Genomic DNA, 24,776 nt, shown 5'->3' with positions numbered 1-24,776 from the left:
GCTGATTTGCTGATTTCTGTGGGTTTTTAGCTCTGTCATCATGATTTAGAATCACAGATTGGATGGGGCTGGAAAGGAATGGAAGATCATCCAATTCCCACCTCTTTCCACTATCCCAGGTTGCTCCAAGCCCCATCCAGCCTGGCTCTGGACAGTTCCAGGGATGGAACAGTCACAGCTTCTCACTTATTCCAGTGCTCCACCACCCTTTCTTCCATACATTTAAAAGAATTTCTCCTGTAAATTCCATCCTGTCTAAAGACACCTGCTGGTATTTTTACATCTCCCCTTACCTTCCAGCTGGTTGTGAAATAACACAAATGGGTTTTGTGCTGGAGACTGTTGTTGGGCAGCTCACACTAAAATAATAAACTCAGTACAGAGGGGGTTTAAGCTGTATTGAAGTGTTTCCTCAGCAAAAATTTCAAAACTTTTTCCTCAACACTGATTATTCCACCCTGTGAATGCTCATTATTATTCTATGGGCAAAGGATAAAGAGAACAGGAAGTTTCTATTTTCCTGGAAAAGTGTGAAAGAAGTTTAAAAAAAGTTATCCTCTCAGGATACAATGTGCCAAGTGTACTGAATACAGACACAAAATTTCAAATGGAAATTTTCAGTTCAAGTCCATCACAAGATAAAATGCTATTTTGTCCACAAAATGGGCAAGTCCAGAATTCATTTTCTAGTGAGAAATAGCAGCCCTTATGGTTATGAGTTTTAAGCAAGATTTTTGTGAATAATTGTGTATATTTAGAACTCTCCATTTCTACATATAATCTTGTTAGGTACAGACAGCTTTTGAAAGGAAAAGAGAGAGAAGTGAGACTGCAAGGACGGGACAAATATACATAATTTAAATATTTCAAGTGGGCTGCCTTTAAAGCACTTTGCAGTGCATTATTTTTGATGGAATTGTGTCAAGATCACAAAATAAAAAAGACCAATTGAGCAAGCAGTGCCATCTCAAACAGCTCAGTTTGCATTATTTATGGCAGCTAATGCTCAGTTCCCTCCTCTGAAGCTACATTTGTGTCTGAAGATGGAAGCAGATTTCAGCATCATAAAAAGAGGAATAATCTTTACAAACAGTAAATGTTTCATGTGAACCTTAAGAAGTCTTCTGTGCTATTTTACAGCAATATTTCCTATTTTACCTGAGGTTTGCCATTTTCCTTAGCATTTAAGGTTGGCATCTGGATTCTGCACCGAGAGGCACCGTTCAGGAAGGTTTTAGAACTCTGAAAAAAGAAAACAAAAAAACCTATTTTTTTCATTTTTTCTGCTTTTTTTATCCTTTTTTTTAATTATTATTTTTTAGGATTACATTATTGTAAATCATCTCTCTGGAACAAGTTGTTGTGCATTGTAACAGAAACATAACCCCAACTGGAGCATCTTTCATTTGATGACTGTGTGGTTTGAGATTTTCAAGTGCTTACACAGACCTATGGCAATGGACATAAAATGCACTCACAAATTGATCTGAAGGCTTATTTCACACTGGTTTTATACAGAAGGAGCTGAATTCAGAGCACAGTCATGCCCCTCTCAACATCTTTAGCTGCTTTTTCCTCTACTGAACTTACTGACATTACAAACTCAGTTTTTGCTTTAAGCAGATGATTCCAGCAGCAACTACAGAAGTTGATTTGTTTCATAAAAACCTTGATTTTTCACTCTCTTAATCCCTTTAAAAGAAAAGTCCATCCATTTAGCTTATATTCTGTAAGACTAAATTCTTTTAGCCCATAAATTCTTGTGTTCTTGTGGGCAGGAGTATTGATGAGGAGTCTGATCACTCCAGCAAGTTCCAGAAGAAAAAAATGACACAAAAATCTACATTTTAGGCACCTGATGGACTTACTTTCTATCCTCACTTATTAACAAGTACATTCCTGTGTTAGTTCACACCAAAATTCATTGGAAAACACCACTGGAATTCACTGGAAAACACCATTCGGAGATCTTTAGTCTAAAAAGATTTACCAGGGACACTCAGATTTGTCTGCTGAATTAAATATACAGCTCTAAAGTAGTCTTGCAGTCAGGTATGGACAACCTATTGCTAAGTCCAAAAGAAGCACTGTGAATTGCTCAGGGATGAGATGCTGAAGGGTCTAACCAACACTGGATGCCACAGTGAAAAATAAAAAAATCAAGATAGAACAATAAAAAGCCCTACAAACTCTGCCCCTAATAACCCCCTCCTCAAGCTCACAAATAAAAAAGGAATGCAAATCCTGACTGAACATTCCAGCTCAAAATCAATCACTGATTTTTGTAAATAATTGTGTATATTTAGAACTTTCCATCTCCTGGGTAATTCTCCCCCCCCCCGCCAAAAAAAAATCAAGAGTGTGTATTTCAGTATTTTTTACACAAATTTCCCTTCATCAATCAAATCCTTCTAAGAAGAAAAAATACTTTTGAGGATAAACTGTGGCAATTCTGCAGCTCAGTACAGAGCTGAGGCACAAGCAGTTTTGGACATGCATTCTTTAAAATCAACCAACAACACTCGAGCCCCCAGGGTCTGATGAAACAGATTTTTAAGTTTTATCTTACAGAAAATCTGGCTCTTGTCAAAAATGTGATTTACAAGAATCCACGAGGAAGAAAATCCATTACCTAGAGACAAGTCATCTACATTTTTAATCAGCAGCTCAGCAGAGGAAAAATGAATGACTTTTTCATTTGACTGTCAAAAAATAAGATTTACTAGACTAAGGAGAAAATGTCTGGGGAAAAGGACTAGACTGAGAGGCTGCACATTTAATACTTAAACTTCTTCCTCCTTTCCAGGAGATAAAAATTGCAGCCTGGTAATTTTTAAATGCACAAGCACTTTGCAGCAGGAGTTTAAGGGAGGGAAGTTTTCTGGGAATGCAAAGTTGAGACAAAGGAAGTTCTTAGAGTACAAAGACAAGTTTGTATGAAAATGATGTAACTATGGGGGGAAAAAGGCACAGGGAGAAAATATGAGAAGCAATAAAACCATTTCTAAATCACATTTCCCAAAGGGGGAAAAAAAAAGTCAAATCTCCTCTTAAACTTTCATAAAGGAAGTGCAGCAATTCTGAATAACACCCACTGACTTCTCACTTGCATTTGTCATAGGTACAGCCCTCCAGAAAGTCAAGATTAAGCCTCCAATGCCAGCATTTAGAAGCACTTTATTGACCTCAAGTATTTATCTGGAAACAAATGTCAGATGGGTAAATCAGAGCCAAGATGAATTCAGGCAAATGAAGCACAGCCCAGGAAACCAGAGAATAAAGAGAAAGAACCACACGCTCAAGGCTCTGTGCCTGACTCTCCATCTGTGGTTTTGGACAGCTCAATGAAATCTGATTACTCACCACTACAAACTCTGTGGAAATATTGGGCTCAGGACCATGCTGCAAATAAACATTAGATCAAATTCATCCAAGACTGGCATCACACAGAGAGGACTGTGATCTCTCAATCTTAATATAAACCCTTCCCTCGTGCTGAGCATTTATTTTAGTGCTGCTTAAATTTAACTGGCCTCATTCTTCCACAAGGAGATTTAGTTTTTAGTGCAGAGCTGCCTGCACCTACCCAGGACATCTGGCCAAAATTACCTGCCACAGCCTTAGGAGAAAAGCAAGTGTGTGTGTTTAATACCTCAAAAAAAAAAAAAAAAAAAAAAAAAAAAAAAAAAAAAAAAAAAAGATTCCTAACTATTTGCAAAAGCACATAAGGTTGTTCAGGTTGAACAGAATGACTGAGAAAAAAAAAAAGGACAGCAAGTATTTTACACCTGCTAAATTCCATCTCTTGTACAACACAGATCAAATATTTTTCCCTATTTTACTACATCAACCTCCCTTCCATTAGCACTCACTTCTCTTTACAGTCAGAAACTGTCATCACCACATCTACATCTGGACATCTTGAACTCCTACCTAATTAAATTCCTTAATTTCTAAGGCCACCTGTCTGTGGTGAACAGAAGCTGTGAGCCCCTTCCACGAGGGTTTAGAATCCTTGCAGACCACTCAGGAGTGAAGTCTTTGGGCAGTTCCAATGACATAAAGCTCCCCAGGACAAGGCAAATCTCAATCTGAGAAGGGTCCAAGGCAAGTGGGGAAGCCCTGTGGTAAACTCCTCCCAGATTTCCAGATGTGAAACGGAAATAGGGAAGGAAGAAGTGATGCCTTTTGCTCTGCAGAGTGAGGTTTCCAGGGAAACAGGAGGTCAAATTCATCCCACACAGTGAGAATGAGCCTGGGGCAGTGACCTTGCTGCTGCTCTAGTGAAGACTGAGTCAAATGCTCCTCCTTTTCTGCAAATGGGGGAAATTGCTCCTAAAATACTAAATTACTTGTTAAAAGTATCATGATAAGTAGATACTGCATGTCAGAATTTTCCACACCAGCTCACTGAGACATATGAGCAATATACTGTGAGGAGCTCTTTAGTTATGCTCTCTCCAGTTAAAGTGTATTTGAAACAAATTAATACTTATTTCCATAAAGCTTAACAGGATATTCTATAAAAACAATGCTCTGAACTATATAAAATCTAAGGAAAATGGGACTCTTTAACAGCAGGCAATGAGAGTCACTTCAAATACTCTCACAATTTACAGAAATTACTTCTAAGACATGAAAGAGGAAAAAAAGGAAAAATACAGAGCATAGTGTGAGCCCACCTTGTCCCACAGGAATAAAATAAGGAGTTCCACAGACTATCAAAAGCAATCAGAAGCTTTATCAGAAGTGCTTCATATGAAGATAAAAAAAATAACTGGAAAAGAGGAAAGAACACAGACTAGAAAAGTTGCCTTCAGTTCCTATTCAAAGCATTTAAAATGTGAAACTCCATTGATCTGAAAACATTAGGGGGTAAAAAAAGAGCAATCAACCCTGTACAATTTCCCTGTGAGACTGGCAAAGAAAAGGCATAGATGACTCCACATGTACAGATAATTTCCATGTGGGATTCCCTTGGGACTTTCACCAACAGCCCTGATTGCCCTCAGACATGGGAAAGCTCATGGCCTGCTCTGCCAATGCCCTCTACTATTCCAGAAAAATACCTGGAAATGTGGCAGAACTGATTGCCCAAGGGCTCCTCGGAGCCTGAAGCAAGAACTGCTCCAGATTTTGGCTGCACTAGAGACAAACACAGAGCAGAGTCTCAGGGAACATGAAACAAAATCGACCTGTGAGCACAGTCCTGAACAAAACTGGGCCAGGAATGACATTTCTGTCATGAGAAGTTGCACACAGCTGGTTTTCTTAATGCCCTTTTTGTTGCCTTTCTTTGCTTTTTACTTTTCTCCAATTCCATTTGGATTGCCTTCCTCTTCTTGGGTTCATGAGGCAGAAAAGGAATCATCTCACACAGTAGCTTGGGACTTCCTAGGGAAATCTTTCCACCTCTGATACAACATTCTAAAATCCTTAATAAAGAAATAATATTTATTACTTATTTATTTTAATACTAAATACTTGAACAAAACACCCTACAAAAATGCTCAGGAAGATTGAAGTAAATTAAGAAAACTCAAGAAAAAGACAAAAAAAGAGATGGACAGTTTTCACTTGGTTTACTGTAAGATCAAGTGTTCCAAAGCAAATTAATTCACCTCTTAAATTCATTTACTTTGAGAGAAACTCCTGGTTTATCAGTGAAGCACAGAAAACCAATCATTGCCTCAAGCACAGCATCAGTTACAGCAGCCTGGCACAAAGGGCCACACACACAATCTGATTCACAGAACCACCTTAATAAATGTGTCTATTAGGAGGCAGAAAGCAAAAAAGAAAATGCATTTACTTACACTGGATGGTGTGCAGGAGCAACTGACATCTTTAGGATCTGAAATAAAATACCACACAGAGCTAATAGTGAAAACAAGCCTAAGAAATCTCCTGAAACACTTTTAGATAGTCTAATTTACTGACAATAAACTGACAGTAGAGGTAAAAAGTGCTACTCTGGCAGTCCAGCTAGTTACAGAATTCTTGTTTTATCTGCCAAAATTCACCTCCTGAGACAGGACAGTTACAGTAAAACAAACATTCACATGCCTGCATAGGAACAGGATGGGGCATTCCTCTCTCATTTCTAATTTGAAGTGTCAGAAGCTGCTCCCTCAGCTGCCTCCAGTAACTCATGGCACAGAGGATGATGATGATGGTGGGGGCTGAATGGCAGCCAGAACATTCACTGCAGCCAGGTGGGACCTTCAGCCAAGGGACACTGAAGGCATTTACCAACACAGGGGGCTGGTGACAGGACAGGGGGCTGAACTCTCAAGTGTCACTCTGTCAGAGGAGCTGGGGAGGGGTCTGGGGCACAAACCAGATGAGGAACAGCTGAGGGGACTCACCTGGAGAAAAGGGGGCTCAGGGGGTGTTTTATTGCTGTATTTATTATTGTCTGTAATTCCCTGCCAGCAGGGCACAGCCAGGGGGGTCAGGCTGTGTTCCCAGGGCACAGGGACAGGAGCAGAGGGAACGGCCTCAGGCTGGGCCAGGGCAGGCTCAGCTTGGACAGCAGCAGGAATATATTCACTGAAAGGGTTGTTAAATACTGGCAGGGGCTGCCCAGGCAGGTTTGGAGTCCCCATCCCTGGAGGTGCTCTGGGCTGGGGTCAGGGTGGGCATCAGTCAAAGTTGGACTGGATGACCTTGGAGAGCTTTTCCAACCTCAGTGATTGTGACTGGATAAGCTCTTTGAAGGACCACCAGGTGCCTTCTTCCCCACCAAGGGTCCTGGGAAGGAGCTGTCTAAGCAGGGGCACAGCTGAGCCCTCCACGCTGTGTCCCAGTGGAGCACTCACGTTCAATGAGGAACAGGAAACAAAGAACCCCCATGAGAGCCACGATGAGCCCAGGCACCACAAAGGAGAGACCCCAGCACGTGGACACCCAGTAAGCAGCAATCAAGGATCCCAGGATATTCCCCACTGAAGTGTGGGAATTCCAGACTCCCATGATCAGACCTCTCCTGCATTAGAAAAAAGCAAACAAAACACACAAACATTCATTACAAGAGAGAAAAGTGTAACAAAATGGCTGTGCAGCTGAGGTGTCAGTGAAATATAGATTATGATTCTTTAACTGATCATTTATTCATGCTACATGCTACTCCCATGATCAAACCTCTCCTGCACTAAAGAAAAAAAAACCAAACAAAACAAACAAAAACACACATCATGCAGAAGAAAACAAACTGTAGAGGATATGGGGAGCAAATTCAGTATTTTCTGATCCCATTCTGGACTTGCTGGGCTCTGGCAGAAGGTGACACCTGCACCAGCTTGGATAAGCACACATCAGGTTCCTGTCTGCTGGAAATCCCAGATTAGAGCTGCTGCACATCAGCTCCATCTGAGCTAAGGCAAAGCACCAAAATCCCACTGAAATCAAGAAAACAGGATTTTTTTTTTCCCTTTTATATCATGGGAAAACTGCCTTGCCCTCAGCAGGATTTTACCTGGAGCAGCCTAAATTAAACAGAATCTTTTCCATGGCCTGAAGACAAAATTTAAGAGTTCTGCTCATGCTTCATGGAATTAGAGCAGAATGAAAACAAGGACCAGGTCACTGACATTTAAACCAGAGCCCTACTCACCAGCCCACTGTGTGGCATCCTAAAAGTAAAGGATGCTGCTTTTGCACAAAGCAAAGCCTGAATAAATGTATTTATTTTGCACAGACTCCCCAGTCTTGTTCAATATTATATGACAGTTACCATTCTCTGCATTTCCTAATGGAAAATTAGTTTGAGGCTCCATCTTTTTAACTATCTTTTTAACTATCCTGTGGTTTATATAAAAATGAAATACTGAATTTCAGTACATCCTTCTCTGGAACTGATTAACAACAATGCTCTACACAGACAAAGGATGGTACCACAGTAGCATTATTATATGCTACATGCATCAACCATTATCAAAGCCAGTGGGTTTGGCAGGCAACTCTTGCAAAATTTATGGAAAATTACTCTATGGTGTGACAAAATAAACATCATGAGTGATCACTGTGCAGGATTAATATAAAAAAAAACAAAAACAAACCAAGCAGATGATTTAAAGAAGGTGATAAAAGAAAGATTAAATCAGTTGCCATATGTATTTTGTCTTCTAAATTAAATTTTCAAGTTTATGTAAGTGTGTTAGAAAAAAAAATACATTACACAAAGGTATTTTTTACAGTTATGCCCTGACAACTGTTTTGCAACACAGAGGAAAACACAGGAAATTTCACATTAAAATGGCATAATAACAGCCTTTACTAAGAGTAGTTTTAGACTGTTTATATTTACAAGAATTATTCTAATACAATTCTGAAATAATTCATCTGAAGAAGAGCTACCACAGAACACTGTTTTGACATGAGGGAGACAGTTTCAAACCCATATATAAATTAAATAGCATAACAAAGGAGGCTCCTCTCAAAATTCTCACCGCTTTGTTTCTTTAAAAAAAACAACAACAAAAAAAAAACACCAAAAAAAAGGCCACAGAAGACTAAGAAAGATATTTAAATAGATATTATAATAGCACAGGCAGAATGCATTGATCTGTACTTGCAAAGCTGTGGATTTTGTATCATTTACCTTCCTTTTCCAAACCAGTTGCCAATACATGTAACGACGCTTGGCCAGCCAGTGGTTTGCACCAACCCGTTGGCTATCTGAAAGTACATAAAAAATAATAAATAAACATTTCCTGCCATAAACCAGGTTCCTACACAATTCCTGCCAAGTTCTGCATTGGGAAAAGGAAGTCTACACAAATGCATTGCATTTAGAAATTTAGTGGGTGGTTTTGAAAGCATTTCTTCCCCCCCAAGAAGAAACAAGTTACAAAGTTTTGCAGAGATTCTTCCTTCTACCTCCATACCTATAATTAGTTTATGATTTAAATCACAGAATACTGTAATTCAGTCACATATTTACCAAAAATCACACTGCTCTGAGCTGAAAAGAGAAGTGAATTCCCCACAGTCAAGCAGCAGCATATCACTTATCTCAACTTGAGCATATGGCAAAGCATGTTTGCAATCAAATAAAGCAGAAAAAAAGACAACTTTAGGGGAGACTGGATAACTTTAAAATGCTTAACAGACATCTGTAAATAAACTGAGAGGAGGAATTTAATTAAATATATTCAGGGTGAAGTAAGAATTATTTTAGTCTCCACATTGCACAGAACATTAAAAGCATCACAAAAAGCTCCCTGTCTCCAATTGCACCATAACACAAACATCACAATACAAAACCTCACATGTACAATGAGCATTTGAACATGCAACCAAAACCAAGCTCAGTCTACCCAACCAAAACCAAGCTCACTCTACCCAACAAAAGCCAATGGGGCTGGTGGTGTGAGACCCCCCTGGAGTTACAGGGCTCACTGAGCACATCCCACAGGGCAGAGACAGTCAGCTCAACCCTAAAGGTGGCATTTCCTGTCCTGGAAAACCCCTGATGCCAGCAGGCTGGGGTTATTAGTTAATCACAGATTAATTTGTGGCAAGGTTACAGAAGTGCTGTGCCAGGTTAGTATCTCCCCATGCCACCTTGCTCACTGCCATGCAGATGTGCCAGAGGTGAGAGTGTTACTGCAACAACACAGAAAGCAGCAGTGCAAGGTGCAGACCTGTCCAAAATGGCCCCAGTACCAGCCCTAGCCTGGTCCTGACCTAAATTCCATCTTGGTCAATAGTAAAAATTCTTGACACCTGATCAGAGCTCTGAAGAATCTCCCCCAGTGAACCTGGTTACATAAGCTGCCTGTTCCCAGCCACACCAGTGTGGGAGACTGCTCATCATTAGCAGTGTAAATGGAATTTTCCTGCAGAGAAAGCCAGGATGTGTCACTCAGGTCTTGGCAGACTGACAGAAGTAAACACGCTTGTTTCAAAACTCACCCGCATTTAAGCTTGCAAAGATCTGATTGCTGATTTGACACAGAGTGAAACACATTAAATTGCTTTCAACTAAATAAAAAACCCCACCATTTTTCAAAAATAAAGCCTGGGGGTACCCACTCTATCACTTCTGCCTGTCATCAACAAGACATTCCAGCATTTACATCCTCCCACCCAACCATCACTGTGTGCAAGTGAAAAACCTCAGTATTACCCTGAACAGCACCATGGGAGGAACTCTGAGTGTCTAAATTCACACTGTGCCTACCTGGGCCATGATGTAAAACCAGAGATTATGCACATTATAGAAATAACCCAATCCAAACATTGCAGTGAAGAGTCCACTGGCCAGCATCCCCCCTGTCAGGTAGTAGCGGATGGGCAGCCGCTCTCCGATGAGTCCACTTGGAATTGGGGAGGAAATAGAGAGAAAAGCCATCATTAAGAACGAGATCACACTCCAAAAGCCTTCACAAATGAAGGATATTTTGTGGTGTTTAAAATTCTGGTTGAGGAGAAGCTCTACTGGTAACTGCTGCTTGCCTTCATAGCAGCAAAAAAGCAATTTTTAGCACTTGACGGGGGGAAAAAAGCCCCAACAAAAGTTCATTAATTGCTAAATTCTGACATCTGCACAAGCATCTTTCAGGGAGACACTCATCTGGAGCATATTCAGAGTCATTTACTTACAGAGTCATTTCCCAATTATGTGTCTCCAGCCATTGAAAGTGAGACTTGTCTCCCTTGCTAACAATTCAAGTCATGAAGTTCTGGCTTTAGTCAATAAAAAGAAGCATCTCCAAACAGCAGCTAAGACTGCACACTTTAGGATGGGTTTGGTATTATTTTAGGAGGTGTCTGCTCCCATTCTTTGACCAAAGAAAGCCAGGACAATAATTTAAACCCAATCAGTGCAATTTGGAGAATGGCTGGAGGTTGACTGACTGATTGATTTACATTCTAGATGAGAAAAAGACAGGCTAGACTTCAACCTGGAAAATATTCAGTCAAGATTGGTGCAGCTGAAAAGCTTCCAGTGTATCAGAGATTGATACCACTGGGGCTCAGAATCATGCTGGCTTTTTTCCCTTCAGCAATCAATATCTCACTCTCCATCAGAATCTCTGCAGTAGGAAAGCACAATATCACAGAAGTCAAATAACCTAATAAATAAACAGTAAAGAGAGTGGGGTTTTACCTCAAATACATCCCAACTGCATATGCACACAAAAATGAGTAATCCAGAGCTCCCAGTAGCTGTTTGTAGTTGCTCTTATCTAAGAATAATTTTCAAAACAAATTGTCACTTTAAAGGTACTAATTATTTCCTAACCATTTTTACATATAACAAGAAAAATGTCAGTGAATGTGCACTGACATTCAATTTCCAACAGGCACATTTAGACTTCAGCAAACATTTTACCAATGTTGTATTTAACAAAAAAATACACTTCTACCTCTAATATATCAGGAAAACATTGGCAAGCCCATGCTAAACTCTACCTTATTTAAAACATCATTTTGGAATAGGAGAAACATCAGTTATTAGCAAGGTGCCCTTTTCTTTAAAGGCCTTAGGCAAAAGAAAATCCAAAATCCAATTTAACAGACTTGATTAAAAGTGGTAAGATGAGTTGCAAAAGCATGAGGTCCTAACAGTCAAAATGTCTAAAATAAAAAAATCCATCATCATAGAGGCTTTTAAACAATCAGCTTAATATTTTTCAAAATATTAAGTTATTTAAATATTGAAAGTATTAAGTTACTTTTTAAAAATGGATCAAGCCTTTTGTATTTCATTTTCCAGCTATTCACAAAGCACAGAGAAGTTCTGCTTAAAAGAACCCCAGAGTTCTGCCCTGTAGAGCAAACAACCATAATCACACCTAAACGGGAACTGCAGACAGCACAGAGGGAGCAAAGGGGCTCCATCCTGATGGAAACACCAAGTCAACTCTCAAGGGAGCTGAGCTCATACCCAGGCAGTTTGTGCATTTATTTGCAATAAATTGCCACCATTTCTATTGGCTTTGAGCACAAAGTCACAGATATTAAAGCAAATTCCTTCCTCCAGTGTTTTTCTGACAAAACTCCCAGCTTTGCCAGAAAAACACCTGAAAGAACAAGTCTAGAGTGCCAGTCCAAAGGGGCAGCTTGGCAATAATGTCCATGGAAAAAAAGAGGACATTTGGGCTGAGAAGTCTCCATTTAAAAAAGTCAATCAATATTTCAGACAAACAAACTCAATTCCCCCTTGGTCAAGGGACAAGAAACACTGCCCAGCTTTAAGTGCATCCCACCTGGGGGATTGAATTTTTCCAGTAGACTCTGCAGCAGGGGTTAATACACTGGATTTTGCCCCCAGAAACCCCAGAGCTCAGATCTTTAATTAACTTTGAAGAGAGCAGGACTTTTTTTTAAATTGCTAATTAAAGACTAATTAGAATGTATGGCTACACAGACTGGGGTGAACTGGCACATTGACAGAATGGACTCATCTGTTTCACTGAGGGTTCTGAGAGCAATAAAAGTGTCAAGGAATGATTCAAAGTCTCATTTAAAGCCAAATACGATTAAATTAAAAATTTAATCATCCAGTAGACAAATATTTTTTTTCCATTCAAGTGAAAGGCCAGGTTCATAAACGATCCAGTAAGTTGTCAAGTCTCTCCTGCAATGAAGTCTCCCCTTTTTCTTCATTAAAATGGAGAGAAATGTATTCCTTCAGGCAGATAAGGACTCTGCAAAGTTCCAATTTAGATAAGAACCAAGTAATTTCACTTAAAAGATTGCTTGAATTAAACAAGCAGAAAATAATTATGATTGATTTAATTCTTCACCCTTTTTTCCTAAGCAGACATGCTAAAGACAAAACCCATTTTCTGACTGAAAATTGATCTACTGAAACCATCTCTTAGATATAACAAGTAAAATAACATCACTTAAAGTGGCTTTAGGTAGCAAAAAATCCCAAGGAAAGTTCACTTTCTGTGGAGAATCAGTGAGGACATGGAAAACAAAACACCCCTTCCATACAAATCCCTCACATGTGAAGAAATAGCTAAATATGAATATATAATAATTAATATTCTAATTATGAATATCAGCTCATTAGTAGGAAAGAAAGACACAAAACTAAAAAAGCCAAGCCTTACCAAATGGTTCCCATCCACACTGAGAGGCATTAAATGGCTTTTTGACAGGCTGGATCTGGGCTGCATATTCTTTGTAGGAGTCAAGTTCAACTTGACTTGCACAATGCTTATGCAGCTCTCCCTGAAACAGAAAGGACCTTTGAAAATGGAAAATTCACTTGCAAATTGGGGACTGATAACTTTCCTACAGCAAGAAATTTAACAATTCTAGATTTATATGTACCTGTGTCAAATCTACCAAAATCAGAAAAATTGTTGGCCCTTATTAATTGCTTGGTATATTGCTGGGGGAGGCCACCAATACAAGGTTAGAAAAAAAAATCTCCAGTAAACTGGTGTTTCTGACAGTGAAAATCTCTGAAATTCTGCAGTAACATCAAGTATTTTGCCCACTGTTACTCCTCAGTGTTATGCAATGCAGTACTGGGGAATTTGGTTTGTGTCTGGCAAGTTATAAACACTGAAGATTAAAATAACAAACCCAGAATTAGAGAATTCGTGTCATCAGCTTCACTGGGAACAGCCACAAGAGTACAGAAAATGATGACCATGATGCTCAACAGTACTGGGAGCACTTCTAAATGCCAGTGGAATGTTCAACTCATCAGTTATGAGCAACTTTTCTCCACCATAAGAATGCAAACCTCTCAAATATCTCTAATTGGATTCATTCACATGAATTGAGTGCAGGCACAGCTGCTTCCAGCCCAAAACCCAGACTTACATGCAATATTCTAGGTGGGGTCTCACTAAAGTTTATCAAGCAAATATCACTGTGGGCCAGCTTTATCAGTCTCTCATCTTGAAGGCATTTCAAGTTAAAGGTTAACCCTGCCCTTCACAACAGGAAATACTGAAAAAGACAACATCCTTGTCTGACAGGAGCAAGAGGATGTTTGAACAAGGACAACACCTCTTACCTTCACTATACTGATAGGTTTCCTTGAGAGATGGAAGCTGGCATACAGCAGGAAGGTGAGAGAGAAAATGAAAGCTCTATACCTATGATAAAAAATAAAGAAAAATTGAAAATTATTTTATTTAGATTTTCTTTTAGCACCAAGTCCCACAGAACCATTACAAAAGTCACTGATAATATTGGAATAGTGGAAGAAAACTCTTTTGAGCTCTCCAGCAGCCTGAAGAAGCACCCTCCCAGTTATGCTGCTTCCCATCTGCTCTGATGTGGCCTTGGGAGGAACATGGGGACAGGCAGGACAATGTGGCAGTGCCCTGAGCCCACAGAGCTGACCTGCCTGGTGTGCAACCCTCCTTTGGGAGCTGTTAAATATCAGCTCAAAATTATCAAACATCAGCTCAACACACTGAGAGTCAGATTCCACACCTCCCTGTCCCCTGAGTTTGGTGGCATTGCTAAGACATAAGTGATGGCTCTCTTAATTGTCAGTTTGGAAATTCCTTCTGTTCTTACTGCTTCTAGGATTTAATTTTGCCTTCCTCTAATAGAAATCAGTCATTTGCAGAGATGGACAATGGGACTGACACTGGAGCACATGAACAGAACTGAGCAGCTTTGGGACTGGGAAGGAGTTCTCCTTTGTGCCTCACTGGCATCCTTGGGTCTTTCTCTACAGTTCAGCTGAATTAAAAGGGCATCTTAATTTCACTGTCACTGCAAGCATTAAACAAAGATAATAATCTGATCTATTCTATTCCCTATCTATAGTTTCAGTTGTTTAAGGAGAGCATTTTGTGGATTTGTGCTTTTAAAAATACCCAAAATGTGTCTCCTGTCTCCTTCTAGCCTTGATCTTAAAATTAACATCTGTAAATGTAAGTACATATATACACACAAACATCTGATTATCACACTGCCTACCACAGTCCCTGATTTTTAATTAACCCTTTTCAATAATTTTTTGCCTTATGAACTTTTACATAACCAGGGTCTTGTTTTATAATTCTGGTATATTCACAGGAAAAAGAGTCATCCCACAAGCAGAGTTATTAACCCTCATGACTGAAAACATCCTCACAAGGGATAAAACTGAAATTACTTTGTTCCTGCTGCTCAACTGGTGAAAATGTCATAAAATGGCTCAGATGGAAAGAGCTTTTTCTTTCACTTGTTGGGTTTTTTTTTGTTATTCACACACAATTGACTCAGTATTCTATCTCAGGAACCACATGAACTGATGCCATAAAACTTCCAGGATTAGTTTGCCTAATGCAAGGAGGATTTGATTTTTGTTTGGTATTGCTGGGGGGGCCTTGGTAGTTTCTACTTTTTTTAATATTGCAGTAGCAAGAACTAAAACTGTAATTGCACAAGTCTGTATCACACCTCAAATTATTGGGGAGAAAAGACACTTCTGGCTAAGAAAAGAATGCTCATCTTGAGCACTCCTCCCACCTAGGATCTTGAAAATGCAATTTATTCTTTCAAACACATACCTTGCACAGAAAAGGACAAAAGGCTTTATTCTTTAGCACACTTGACCAGTAAGGGTTTGTCTGGGTTTCCCAGCAAAGTATCTCACTTTTTATAGGTCAGCAATATTTATTTATTAAACAACTGCCTGTATTGTTCTTCCTAGATGTATTAAACAATGAGAAAGCAAAAATTCTGAGCAAGGCAGCAGACACAAGCTCACACTGTGCACAGCAAGGATCACCACCAGCACTTCCAGACTTACCACTGATCTCGTGAGAATGAAGTGATGAAACGGATCCCAGGAGGAAGCTGAGCCATCTACACCACAGCTGCTACCAGATTTCAGGTGACACAATTATGGATGTATGTTCTTTTGTTCTTCTGGAAGTGTGACAAAGATCCCCCAAAGCCTGTGGAATCCACAAATGTGGAATGTCTGCTGCTGGGCTGATCTCCTTGCAGGTTTGTTTTTCTTTTTTCCTTCTACCTTCAGTCACGACGTGGCAAATTCTTCACTCTGCCTTTGTCTACTGCTGATCTTCAAATAAGAGAAGCTGGTAAGTAAACAGTCTGGTTGAGTTATTGGGATATTTTCTAATCATAATATTGAATCAGCAATTATCCATTTCAGAGGTAAGTAATTCACGTTCACTAAACTCCACATTAAAAACGCAGTGGAGAATTTTAAGCCTATATAAATTTCAGCCTTCTCTGATTTTTTAATTTATAATTTATTTTGAGAGCTTGGCATGGTACAAAGCAGGGGACACACAAAGGAAAGATGCACTGAGAACTTGATCCAAAGCCAGCTTATATCAGAACACTCAGCTTTTGTCCCAGAATGGCTATGAACAGGCAACTCCTCAGCTCACAAAGATCTGTTTGAGCACATCAGGAACATTTATGAGCTTGCAATTTGCTCAAGAATGGCTGTAGTGTTTCCAGCCTGGAATGAGAGACTCCTCCAGCTTGAGAGTGGGTGTTGCTAAACAATGCTACCAGCAAGGCTTGAGCAGCACTCCCTCTTTCATTTCCCTGACCCAGTATCAGCACTGCACAAAGTTCCACGTCATCAGAAAGCCTTGGAAAAGGAAAAACCGAGATTTTTCACCACTTGAGCTCCCTACAGCAGCAAAAGGCAGGCCATGTGTGTCCCCAGTACACAGAGAACAGTGAGACTGCAGTGGTTTGGTTTGAGCTCCCACAAAGTTCCTGCTGTTTGTTCCAACATGGGCTGAAGCCCCTTGACAATAAAAACCCCCAGATTTTATTCCAGGTGCTGCAACAGGAACTGGCTGCAGTTCAGCTGCAGAGTCAGGTGGACAAAGGAGCTGTGGGCAAAAGGTGTGACCGCAACTCACGCGCGCAAATCCAGCAGGATCCAGGGACACTCCAGGACCCCACAACGCCCCTGGCAGCCCCCCAGGACCCCAAAACCCCTTTGACAGCTCCCCAGGACCCCACAGCCCCCCTGGCAGCCCCCCAGGACCCCACAAGCCCTCTTTAATGCCAGCCCAAGCCACTGCCATCCTCCTGATGGGAAGCTGGTAGGATTCAGGGAGAGCTCTCCTGGTAAACAACAGGAGGTGAGTGAAAGCATGAAAGCACTACTGCCAAACCCACAGCTGGTGCTCACCTGGGAATTTTAGGGGCTGCCACAGGGCAGGTGAAGGTGTGAGGCTCTCTCCTCTCATCTTCACTGCCCCATCTCACTACAGAAATCAAAGCTGCTTGTCCTCAGCCAGGTTAAGTGACAACCAACAGGATCTGCCATGTCCAAGCGGGCAACCTGAAAGCTTCAGCACCTACCCAGGCTTTCTCCCCAGGAAGAGAGGAACACTACCCCCTCTTTACATAACTGAGTATCCCACCAAAAGATCGAGGCTCTGCTCCTTGATGCTAACACATTCTTGTCATACCTCTATTTTTTCTACAGTGTCCTGGTTCAGCTTGCCACCTTCCTATCCTAAAAGTGAATTGACTTGCTAATCTTGTTTGGCATGTTCCACCCCCTCCCTGGCCCTGAATCAGATTGTGCAATTAATCAAACCCATAATCATTCCTGCCCAACACGAGTTTCCTATCTCCTCTCTGAGGCTGCTGAGGTTAAAGTGCAACCCTACCCCTTCCTCCCCTCTCCCAACTCCAGCTAAAGATCCCTGCCTCCCTCCCTGTGTCAGACCTTGTAGTCCTACAGCCATGGCTCAGGTGCCTGATCCACCCAGAAATCCTGCCCTGAAATGCAGCTGAGCCAATAGAGAATATTAACTCATTCCATAGCCATAAAACTGTCACACAGAATAAATCCAAGGCAGCAGGGGCATAAATACAAGGATTAAAAAGTGGGATTGCCCCTTACAGCCACAGCTGGCTAGTTAGGTCAGATTTCAAAATTCCAATTTCAGAACAACTATTTCTCATCAGTAGTCTGTGTTTGGTTGAAATGAAACACAGATAGCTCCAAGTGGGAGAAAAAAGGTAAGGAGAGAAAGAGTTGGCACAAGTAGATCACAGCAGGAGTGAAGTTTTCCTCCAGCAGTAACAGATTCACTTCAGGGTGATCCCAAACCCCATTTCTCCTCTCTCACAGTCCTCTCCAAACACCAAAGTTATTTCACCAACCACACCAACTGAGCTGACAGAAATACCTAGTGGGGAAAAAAACTCGAGAAGCCAGCAAAGAACAAACACCTGAGGTCAAACACTTCCTTAAAACAGTTCTCTGAAAATATAATAGGACAGGGCAATCATCATTATAGCAAAGCAATTGTTCAGCAAGTTACTATTTAACAGCTCTAGTGCAAGCAGGAAAAGACTTCACACATCTTACAGAAGGTTTCAGTGCTCAGTGGTCACGCCAGGCTGCACATCTGTGCACCTGCTGCACAGACTGTACTCACACCACCTCCCAGCAGTGTATCCTCAGGATAAATCCCCTCACAAGGATCCCAGTAACTCCCAGCAAAGATGACTGGACTATCAGCAGCACAGTGAGAACTGCAGCCTAATTCTATTTGACAGGAGTTGATTTCATTTTATGTACTGCAGGCTGGAACACCTGAGTTCTTATTTACATCTCAATAACTTGTTTCTGTCTCCACATATTTCTAAGTTCCTCTGACATTCATGTGCATTTTAATAAACATAAAAAATATCCTCCAGATGATGCCTTAAGTTTTAACTTTCATATTTTCCAGATTCTGTACCGCATTAGTATAGAACTCTGAACTTCATATAAAGTATTAGCAAGTGTTTTGAGACAAAAAAATCCTTTTCCAGCCCAAGAACCATTACAGCTTCAGGTCCAAAAAGTATAAACAGTTAATTAAGGAGAACAATCTGGGAGGATGGGACTTCATAACCTGAAGCTGTAATTGACAATTAACCCCAATATGGAAATGGACCAAAACTTACAGAAGTGTGAAAAGCTGTGAGCATCTTGGGTGTAGCCCCAGCCAGGTTCTTGTACTGCCCAAGGTGTATCCTTTGAAGGCCTTTTTAATAAATCCCTACTTTATTCCTTTAACAGTGTCTAGCCTCTGCTCTCAAGGCATCACACATAAGCAAAGAAATTTGTGGCAATAAAACTTGTGATAGCAGGCTGTAAATTTCACCTTTTATTGGAGATTAAGCAGATTTTAAAAACCAAGCTATGTTTCAGAAATCACACTAATAAGCTACAACACACAACCAGTAGTTCGTGAATACAATTTTATACATTTCAGTTTTACTGATGCAGCCAAGGACAACGTCCCATTCAAATGGGAAAATCAACTCAAACTTGTTTTACATTCTTTCATTTTCACCAACTATTTCTGCCGACAGCGAAACCAACCCTCCACTTCCTCCTTGCTGTACCACAACGCACAAAGCCATATTCCCGTATTTACTTTGAAACCATATTTACCTTCCAAACTTGCTATTGCTCCTTCGCTGCAGTGGCTGAAGCATTCCTCCCTCCCTATTTCAGGAAAGCAGCCAGCGGGGAGCGGCTTTTTCCAAGCCCTGCAAACACGGCACAGGCGGGCTCAGCTGTGCTGGGCAGGCAGGGGGAAGGTCCTGAGATGAATTCTGTCAATGTCTGTGCAGACCCCGGGTTACCAAACCCTCCCCGGGGTGACCTTAAGGGCTCACAACGCCCTCGCACACACGCGGATCAAATGCAAATTGCGCTTAATACCCGGCAGCTCTGCACCTGAGCCAGGACCTGCCAAATCCATCACTCCGGCGCCTTAAATAGCTAAGTTCCTTCTATTTAATACAGGGGGGAAAAGGTTCGCGATGCTTAGGGACCCGCAGAGCGATCAGGGCGGCTCCGGCTATCCCAAAGGTCAAGGGCAGCGGAGCCGGGCAGGCGAAGGGACAGGCACCGCCTTCCCCCGGGACCCACGGGCAGGGCAGGGCCGGGCTCTGTCCCGGTCCCACCGCAGCCCCGCGGCACCGACCTGCGGTACCACCCCCGAAACCGAGCAGCGCCTCCCTGTCCAGCAGGATGGGGGCTCCGGGGAAAAATAAACAGGGGAGAAAAGGGGAGAAAAAGAGACAAAAGGCGGCGGAGCGCCGGCAGAGTGACAGAACGCCCGAGCCCGCGGCCGCCGCTCCTCAGCTCAGCCCGGCCCGGCCCGGCCCGGCCGCCGCTCCCGAGCGGCCCCGCGGCCCAGGAGCCGCCCCCGCTCCGCCCCCGCCGCGGGCTCGGCAGGTGCGCGGCCGCCCGCACAGCCTACCCCGGGCTGCTGCTCCCGGCACCGCCGCTGCCTCCGCCTCCCTTCTGCCTTCTCCTCCGGCTGCCAGCCTGCCGAGCCGAGCGGGCCGGGCGCGGCTGCGGATCGCCGCCCGCCGCCGGAGCTGCGCGGCGGGACCCGGCGGCCTCGGCCCCTCCCGCCGCGGAGGAGGAGCCTGCGGAGCGAAGCCTTGGCTGTGGGAAGAGCCGTGCCCGCAGGTCAGGGAGGTGATCCTGCCCCTCTCTTTAGACCAGGTGGGGCTCCTCTGGGGTGCTGTGTCCAGGTCTGGGCTCTGAAAGACAAGAGAGGCGTGGAGCTCCTGCAGCGGCTCTAGCGGAGGCTATGAAGATGAAGGGACGGGAGCATCTCTGTGGTGAGGAAAGGCTGTGGAAACTGGGGATGTTCGACCTCGAAGATGAAGGGACTGGAGCATCTCTGTGTTGAGGAAAGGCTGTGGGAGCTGGGGATGTTCAGCCAAGAAGATGAAAGGACTGGAGCATCTCTGTGACGAAAAAAGGTTGTGGGAGCTGGGGATGTTCAACCAAGAAGATGAAGGGACTGGAGCATCTCTGTGACGAAAAAAGGTTGTGGGAGCTGGGGATGTTCAACCAAGAAGATGAAGGGACTGGAGCATCTCTTTGGTGAGAAAAGGCTGTGGGAGCTGGGGCTGTTCAGCCTCTAAGGAGATAACTCTAAGGGACCTCATTAATGTGTACAAATATCTAAAGAAGTGTGTCAAGAGGATGGATCTTGGCTCTTTTGATGCTGAGCAACAGGACAAGAGGAATGGGCAGGAACTGATGCCCAGGAAGTTCCACCTGAACAGTGACTGAGCACTGGGACAGATTGTCCAGAGAGGGTGTGGATGAATAGCAGGTTATCTGAATATCTATCTCCTTCCTGGAGATACTCCAGAACCATCTGGACACAATCCTGTGCCATGTCCACCAGGCAGGTTGGACCTGTGGCTCACTATGGTCCCTTCCAGCCTGACCATTCTGTGATTGTGAACTGCTGCCTCTGGCCTCTGGCAGGGCCCCAGCTCACCCCTGTCCTGCCAGAGAGAGAAAAGAGGCTCCCTTGTACCTGCTGTCCCCATCTGTCACCCCAGCAGTCTTTTCCATTCCAGGTGCTCCAGAGTGGTGGCTGGAGCCCTCTGCACTGCCCAGCATTGCCAGTGAGATCCCCAGGCAGGCAGCCCCCAGCCTGGGCAGTGTGCACAGATGTCTTGGGGTCTCTCGCTGCTCAGAGTGACCCTGAGATATGTTAGAAAGTCTCTTTTCCCAGCCCAGCACTTGAAGAAGGAGTCAGGGCTCTTCAGTTCTCAGTCTCAAGGTTGTTTATTGTTCCCTAGCTATAAAATTCTTTCTCCTGCCCTGCCAAGGTCCACTCAGCAAGACAGTCCAGGCACTCTGCCTGCCCCCAGGGCAGTGTTATCTTTTTATACTAAAAACTATGTGTACATTATTTACAATTACTTTCCAATACCTATCACCTATGTTAGACAGTGAGCTTCTACTCTAAACCAATCTAAAAGGGCCAACATCACAGCAGAAGATGGAGGCCAAGAAGAAGAAGGAGAAAGGCTGGACATGCCCAGATCCCTCCATCTTGCCCCCTGAACCCCCATTCTAAAAAAGCCCAAAATCTACTTTTTCACCTTGTGATAAATAATTTGTCATGGCTTGCAGATCTTCATCTAAGGTTGGTCATTTGCTCCACGGGTCATAATCAAAACCACAGGGGTCTTGGGCTCTGTGCCAGGGTCTCTGAGACCCCTGGCAGGAGTCTTGGCTGCTCAGGACAGCCAGAGGGATGTCCTGGGTTCTTACACAGGTGCTTCCCTGCAGCACTGTCAGACACACATGAAGGTATTCCTGGTGCCAAACAGTCACAGATCATCTGAAAGCTGAAGGAAACATTCAGCAGGACTTCATTAAAGAAGAAAGAATACATTTACTTTAGTTGTCTCCTGGCTTCCTGATCCTGCAGTGTTTCAGAAACCCTATATCAAAGGTCAATTTATTTATATAAACACACACTTCCTGCTGCAGGTGTATTTCTTCATCATGACCACCTCACCAGAGCAAAAAACCCTGTGCTATTTCCTTCATCCAAGACTGAATAGCTGCTAAAGTTACCTCATGCAGGTTTAGATTTATCTGTGTAAGTCTGACCCTTGTACAGCACCACATCCCTGACAAATGACCCCCTTAAGGCCCTCACTGAAGTGTCTGATGTTGTGCTCTTTTCCCTCTGATCTTGCACTGCCTGTGCTGGGAATACCAAGAAAAGAAGCTGACTCCCAGTGTGATGCTCCTTAGGCCCCACATGTCAAACACTTAGACATGTGCTCAGCTTTGCTCCATGATCCCAGGGCACCTTTCCTTCCCCTTCTCCCAGGCAGGAAAGGAACCCTTCACCCTTATTTTCACATTTGCAGAATCAGGGTCTCAGAGTGTTACCTGAACCATTGCAAACACCCATGGGTGCTGTAAAATCTGCTGCTTTAAAGCTTGTTGGTGGCAAATATTGATTGCATCTTTCTTGCTGAGATTTTTAACATGTGAATCAGAGATTTTAAAAAAAACAAAAACAGTTTCTCCAAATTCTACAAATATCCTACTTGGAAAGTTAATGCACTGCTCTTGATAATCACCAATCTTACCTTGTGAGGAGATGATTTTCATGAATCATGTTGCTGCATTTCTGCACCAGAAGGAACCCAGGCACTGTCTATTCAGACTGGTGCACAGACACAAAAAAAAAAAAAAAAAAAGAAAAAGAAAAAGAAAAGAAGACACAAGAAAAAAGATTTGTCTTCCTACAGCAGAAAAGGTCAGACCCATCACAGTGCATCTGTATACATGGTTAGCCATGCCAAATTATCACAAAAACTATTAATCATCATGTGAAATCCTCATTTTTTAAAAATTGCTGTTGCCTTGGCCCTTTTTTAATTCCTTAAAGAATTTAACCTTGTTTGAGTATCTTACTATTGTTATAAGCAGCTTGCAAAAAGCACGAGCCAAACAGCCCCAGAAAACCTTGATATTTTTCAGACTTAAAGTAGAAACTGCATCTACAGGAAACAAATAAATGTTTCCTGTAATCCATTCCCCTGGCATCACTGAAACCTGCTGGCTGCCACACTTGGCACAGCTGCTCTCTCTGCTATGCCAGCCTGGGTCACCAGCAGCTACAATTGCCAGGAGCCATGAAATAAGTGGGAATACAGGGAGAGGCAGCAGCAGGAGCTGGTGCTGCTGGTTGCACAACAACCTCACAGAGGTGCCAGAGGTCGGGCAGAGATAAAAGGAAATCTACATGGTTAAAAAAACAGAACAAACACACCCACATGGTTTAAAATAACATGTGTAATCTAGAGCCTCGCAGAAAAAACAAACAGAAATCACGCTTTGCAAGTTGCTTTCCAGAAGGAAACACAAATGAAGGGTTTGGGCCAGGAAATTGTTGTGTTGGGTGGAAAGTGTGGCAGTGGTTTGGCTTTTTAAGCCCTGGCAGTGTTTGTGCCAGAGGAAATAGAAAAGGATGAGTTCTTGTCTGCAAAAGCAAAGAGAAGGGAAGGTGTGTGAGTTGGCAGATGCTTTCATGTGCTTGAGATGGTGCTTCTCTCAGAAGAGACAATCCAATTTCCCAGCTGACAGTTAAGTTTTACTTTCACAAGTGGTGCTCTTAGCTCCTCAAGTCCAGACAAAGCAAAACACTTTGAAGTCAGTGGGTGTCAGTGCCATCTTTCCTTCACTGAATAGGTGATATTGGCTGAGCAGAGGTCAGGATGCCAACAATTGCATCCCTCAACTGATTAAAATACTTATTTTCTTTCCAGTATATTGCATAAAAAATATCTTTTATGATTCATAATTGCACAATTGGAAAAAACTAATCTGTTTGCCTACAGAGTGATCGCTTTGTCTTAGGGGAATAAAAAAATTCAAAACTAATTTACATAATAATGGGTTGTTAAATGGTATTTGACTATGTAAAAATTGATATTTACTTAGACTTTATTCCTGACAAGTAGCAGGATTCTGAGGACTGATATAATCATGGTTTTTGTTGCCTTTATTAGTTTTACATGCTTTGTTTTCCCAACAGAGCAGCTGGAATATTGTATAATCAATTGACATCAGCACTGGGTGCAATCCAGATATAACCTGCCATCGAGCTTTGGCAGACCAAAAAAAAAATATCCAAAGGAGCCAAAAAAAAGAGAGGCTTTGAAGGCTGTGTCTGTGTGTTTGGGAGTAGATGGGCACTTGGAGGGGCTGGAAGCTGTCAAGCTGAATTAGCACATTATGTCCTGCCTGAGAAATTCTAGTGCTGGCTCAGTGCCACACTAACATGACCACAGAATTTCCACACTGGTACTTTCATTGCTTGTATCTTGCCAGAAATCCAGGGGGAATCACTGGTAGGAAAAGATATCAGCAGGCACAACCACTGGGCCAGCACAGGCTTTTCCCCAGCAGAACAGGGCAGTACCTGAGTTCTAAAGATGATTTATGAAGAAAACCCCCTGTAACATGTGGAACACAGGCAGGGAGGGGCAGTAAAACTGTGTAA

The 24,776-nt window shown here is 42.5% G+C and overlaps 1 protein-coding gene across 7 annotated transcripts in view; it reads right to left on the bottom strand.

The window, feature by feature from the left end:
• The window catches only part of SLC37A1 (solute carrier family 37 member 1), a 36,452-nt gene extending 16,089 nt beyond the window's left edge, over positions 1-20,363 (bottom strand). The window contains exons 1-11 of one of the 7 annotated variants that reach the window (XM_071430204.1): positions 20,193-20,363; positions 19,376-19,500; positions 15,731-16,006; positions 13,994-14,075; positions 13,074-13,194; positions 11,117-11,195; positions 10,187-10,322; positions 8,603-8,679; positions 6,822-6,988; positions 5,817-5,854; positions 1,159-1,242 (exon numbers count right to left, since the gene is read on the bottom strand). In XM_071430204.1, coding sequence (XP_071286305.1) covers positions 1,159-1,242; positions 5,817-5,854; positions 6,822-6,988; positions 8,603-8,679; positions 10,187-10,322; positions 11,117-11,195; positions 13,074-13,194; positions 13,994-14,075; positions 15,731-15,786 — 840 coding nt within the window. In that variant the 5' untranslated portion in view covers positions 15,787-16,006; positions 19,376-19,500; positions 20,193-20,363. Of the gene's footprint in view, positions 1-1,158; positions 1,243-5,816; positions 5,855-6,821; positions 6,989-8,602; positions 8,680-10,186; positions 10,323-11,116; positions 11,196-13,073; positions 13,195-13,993; positions 14,076-15,730; positions 16,023-19,375; positions 19,501-20,192 lie in introns of all 7 variants that reach the window. The other 6 variants (XM_071430201.1, XM_071430198.1, XM_071430199.1 and 3 more) reach the window with 6 other exon arrangements.
• Between the last annotated feature and the right edge of the window lie 4,413 nt (positions 20,364-24,776).

Source organism: Agelaius tricolor, unplaced genomic scaffold, assembly GCF_023055355.1.
Source record: "Agelaius tricolor isolate 1412-34295 unplaced genomic scaffold, bAgeTri1.0.p SCAF_7, whole genome shotgun sequence".
NCBI classification, from domain to species: domain Eukaryota; kingdom Metazoa; phylum Chordata; class Aves; order Passeriformes; family Icteridae; genus Agelaius; species Agelaius tricolor.
This window is presented reverse-complemented; position numbering and strand designations above follow the sequence as displayed.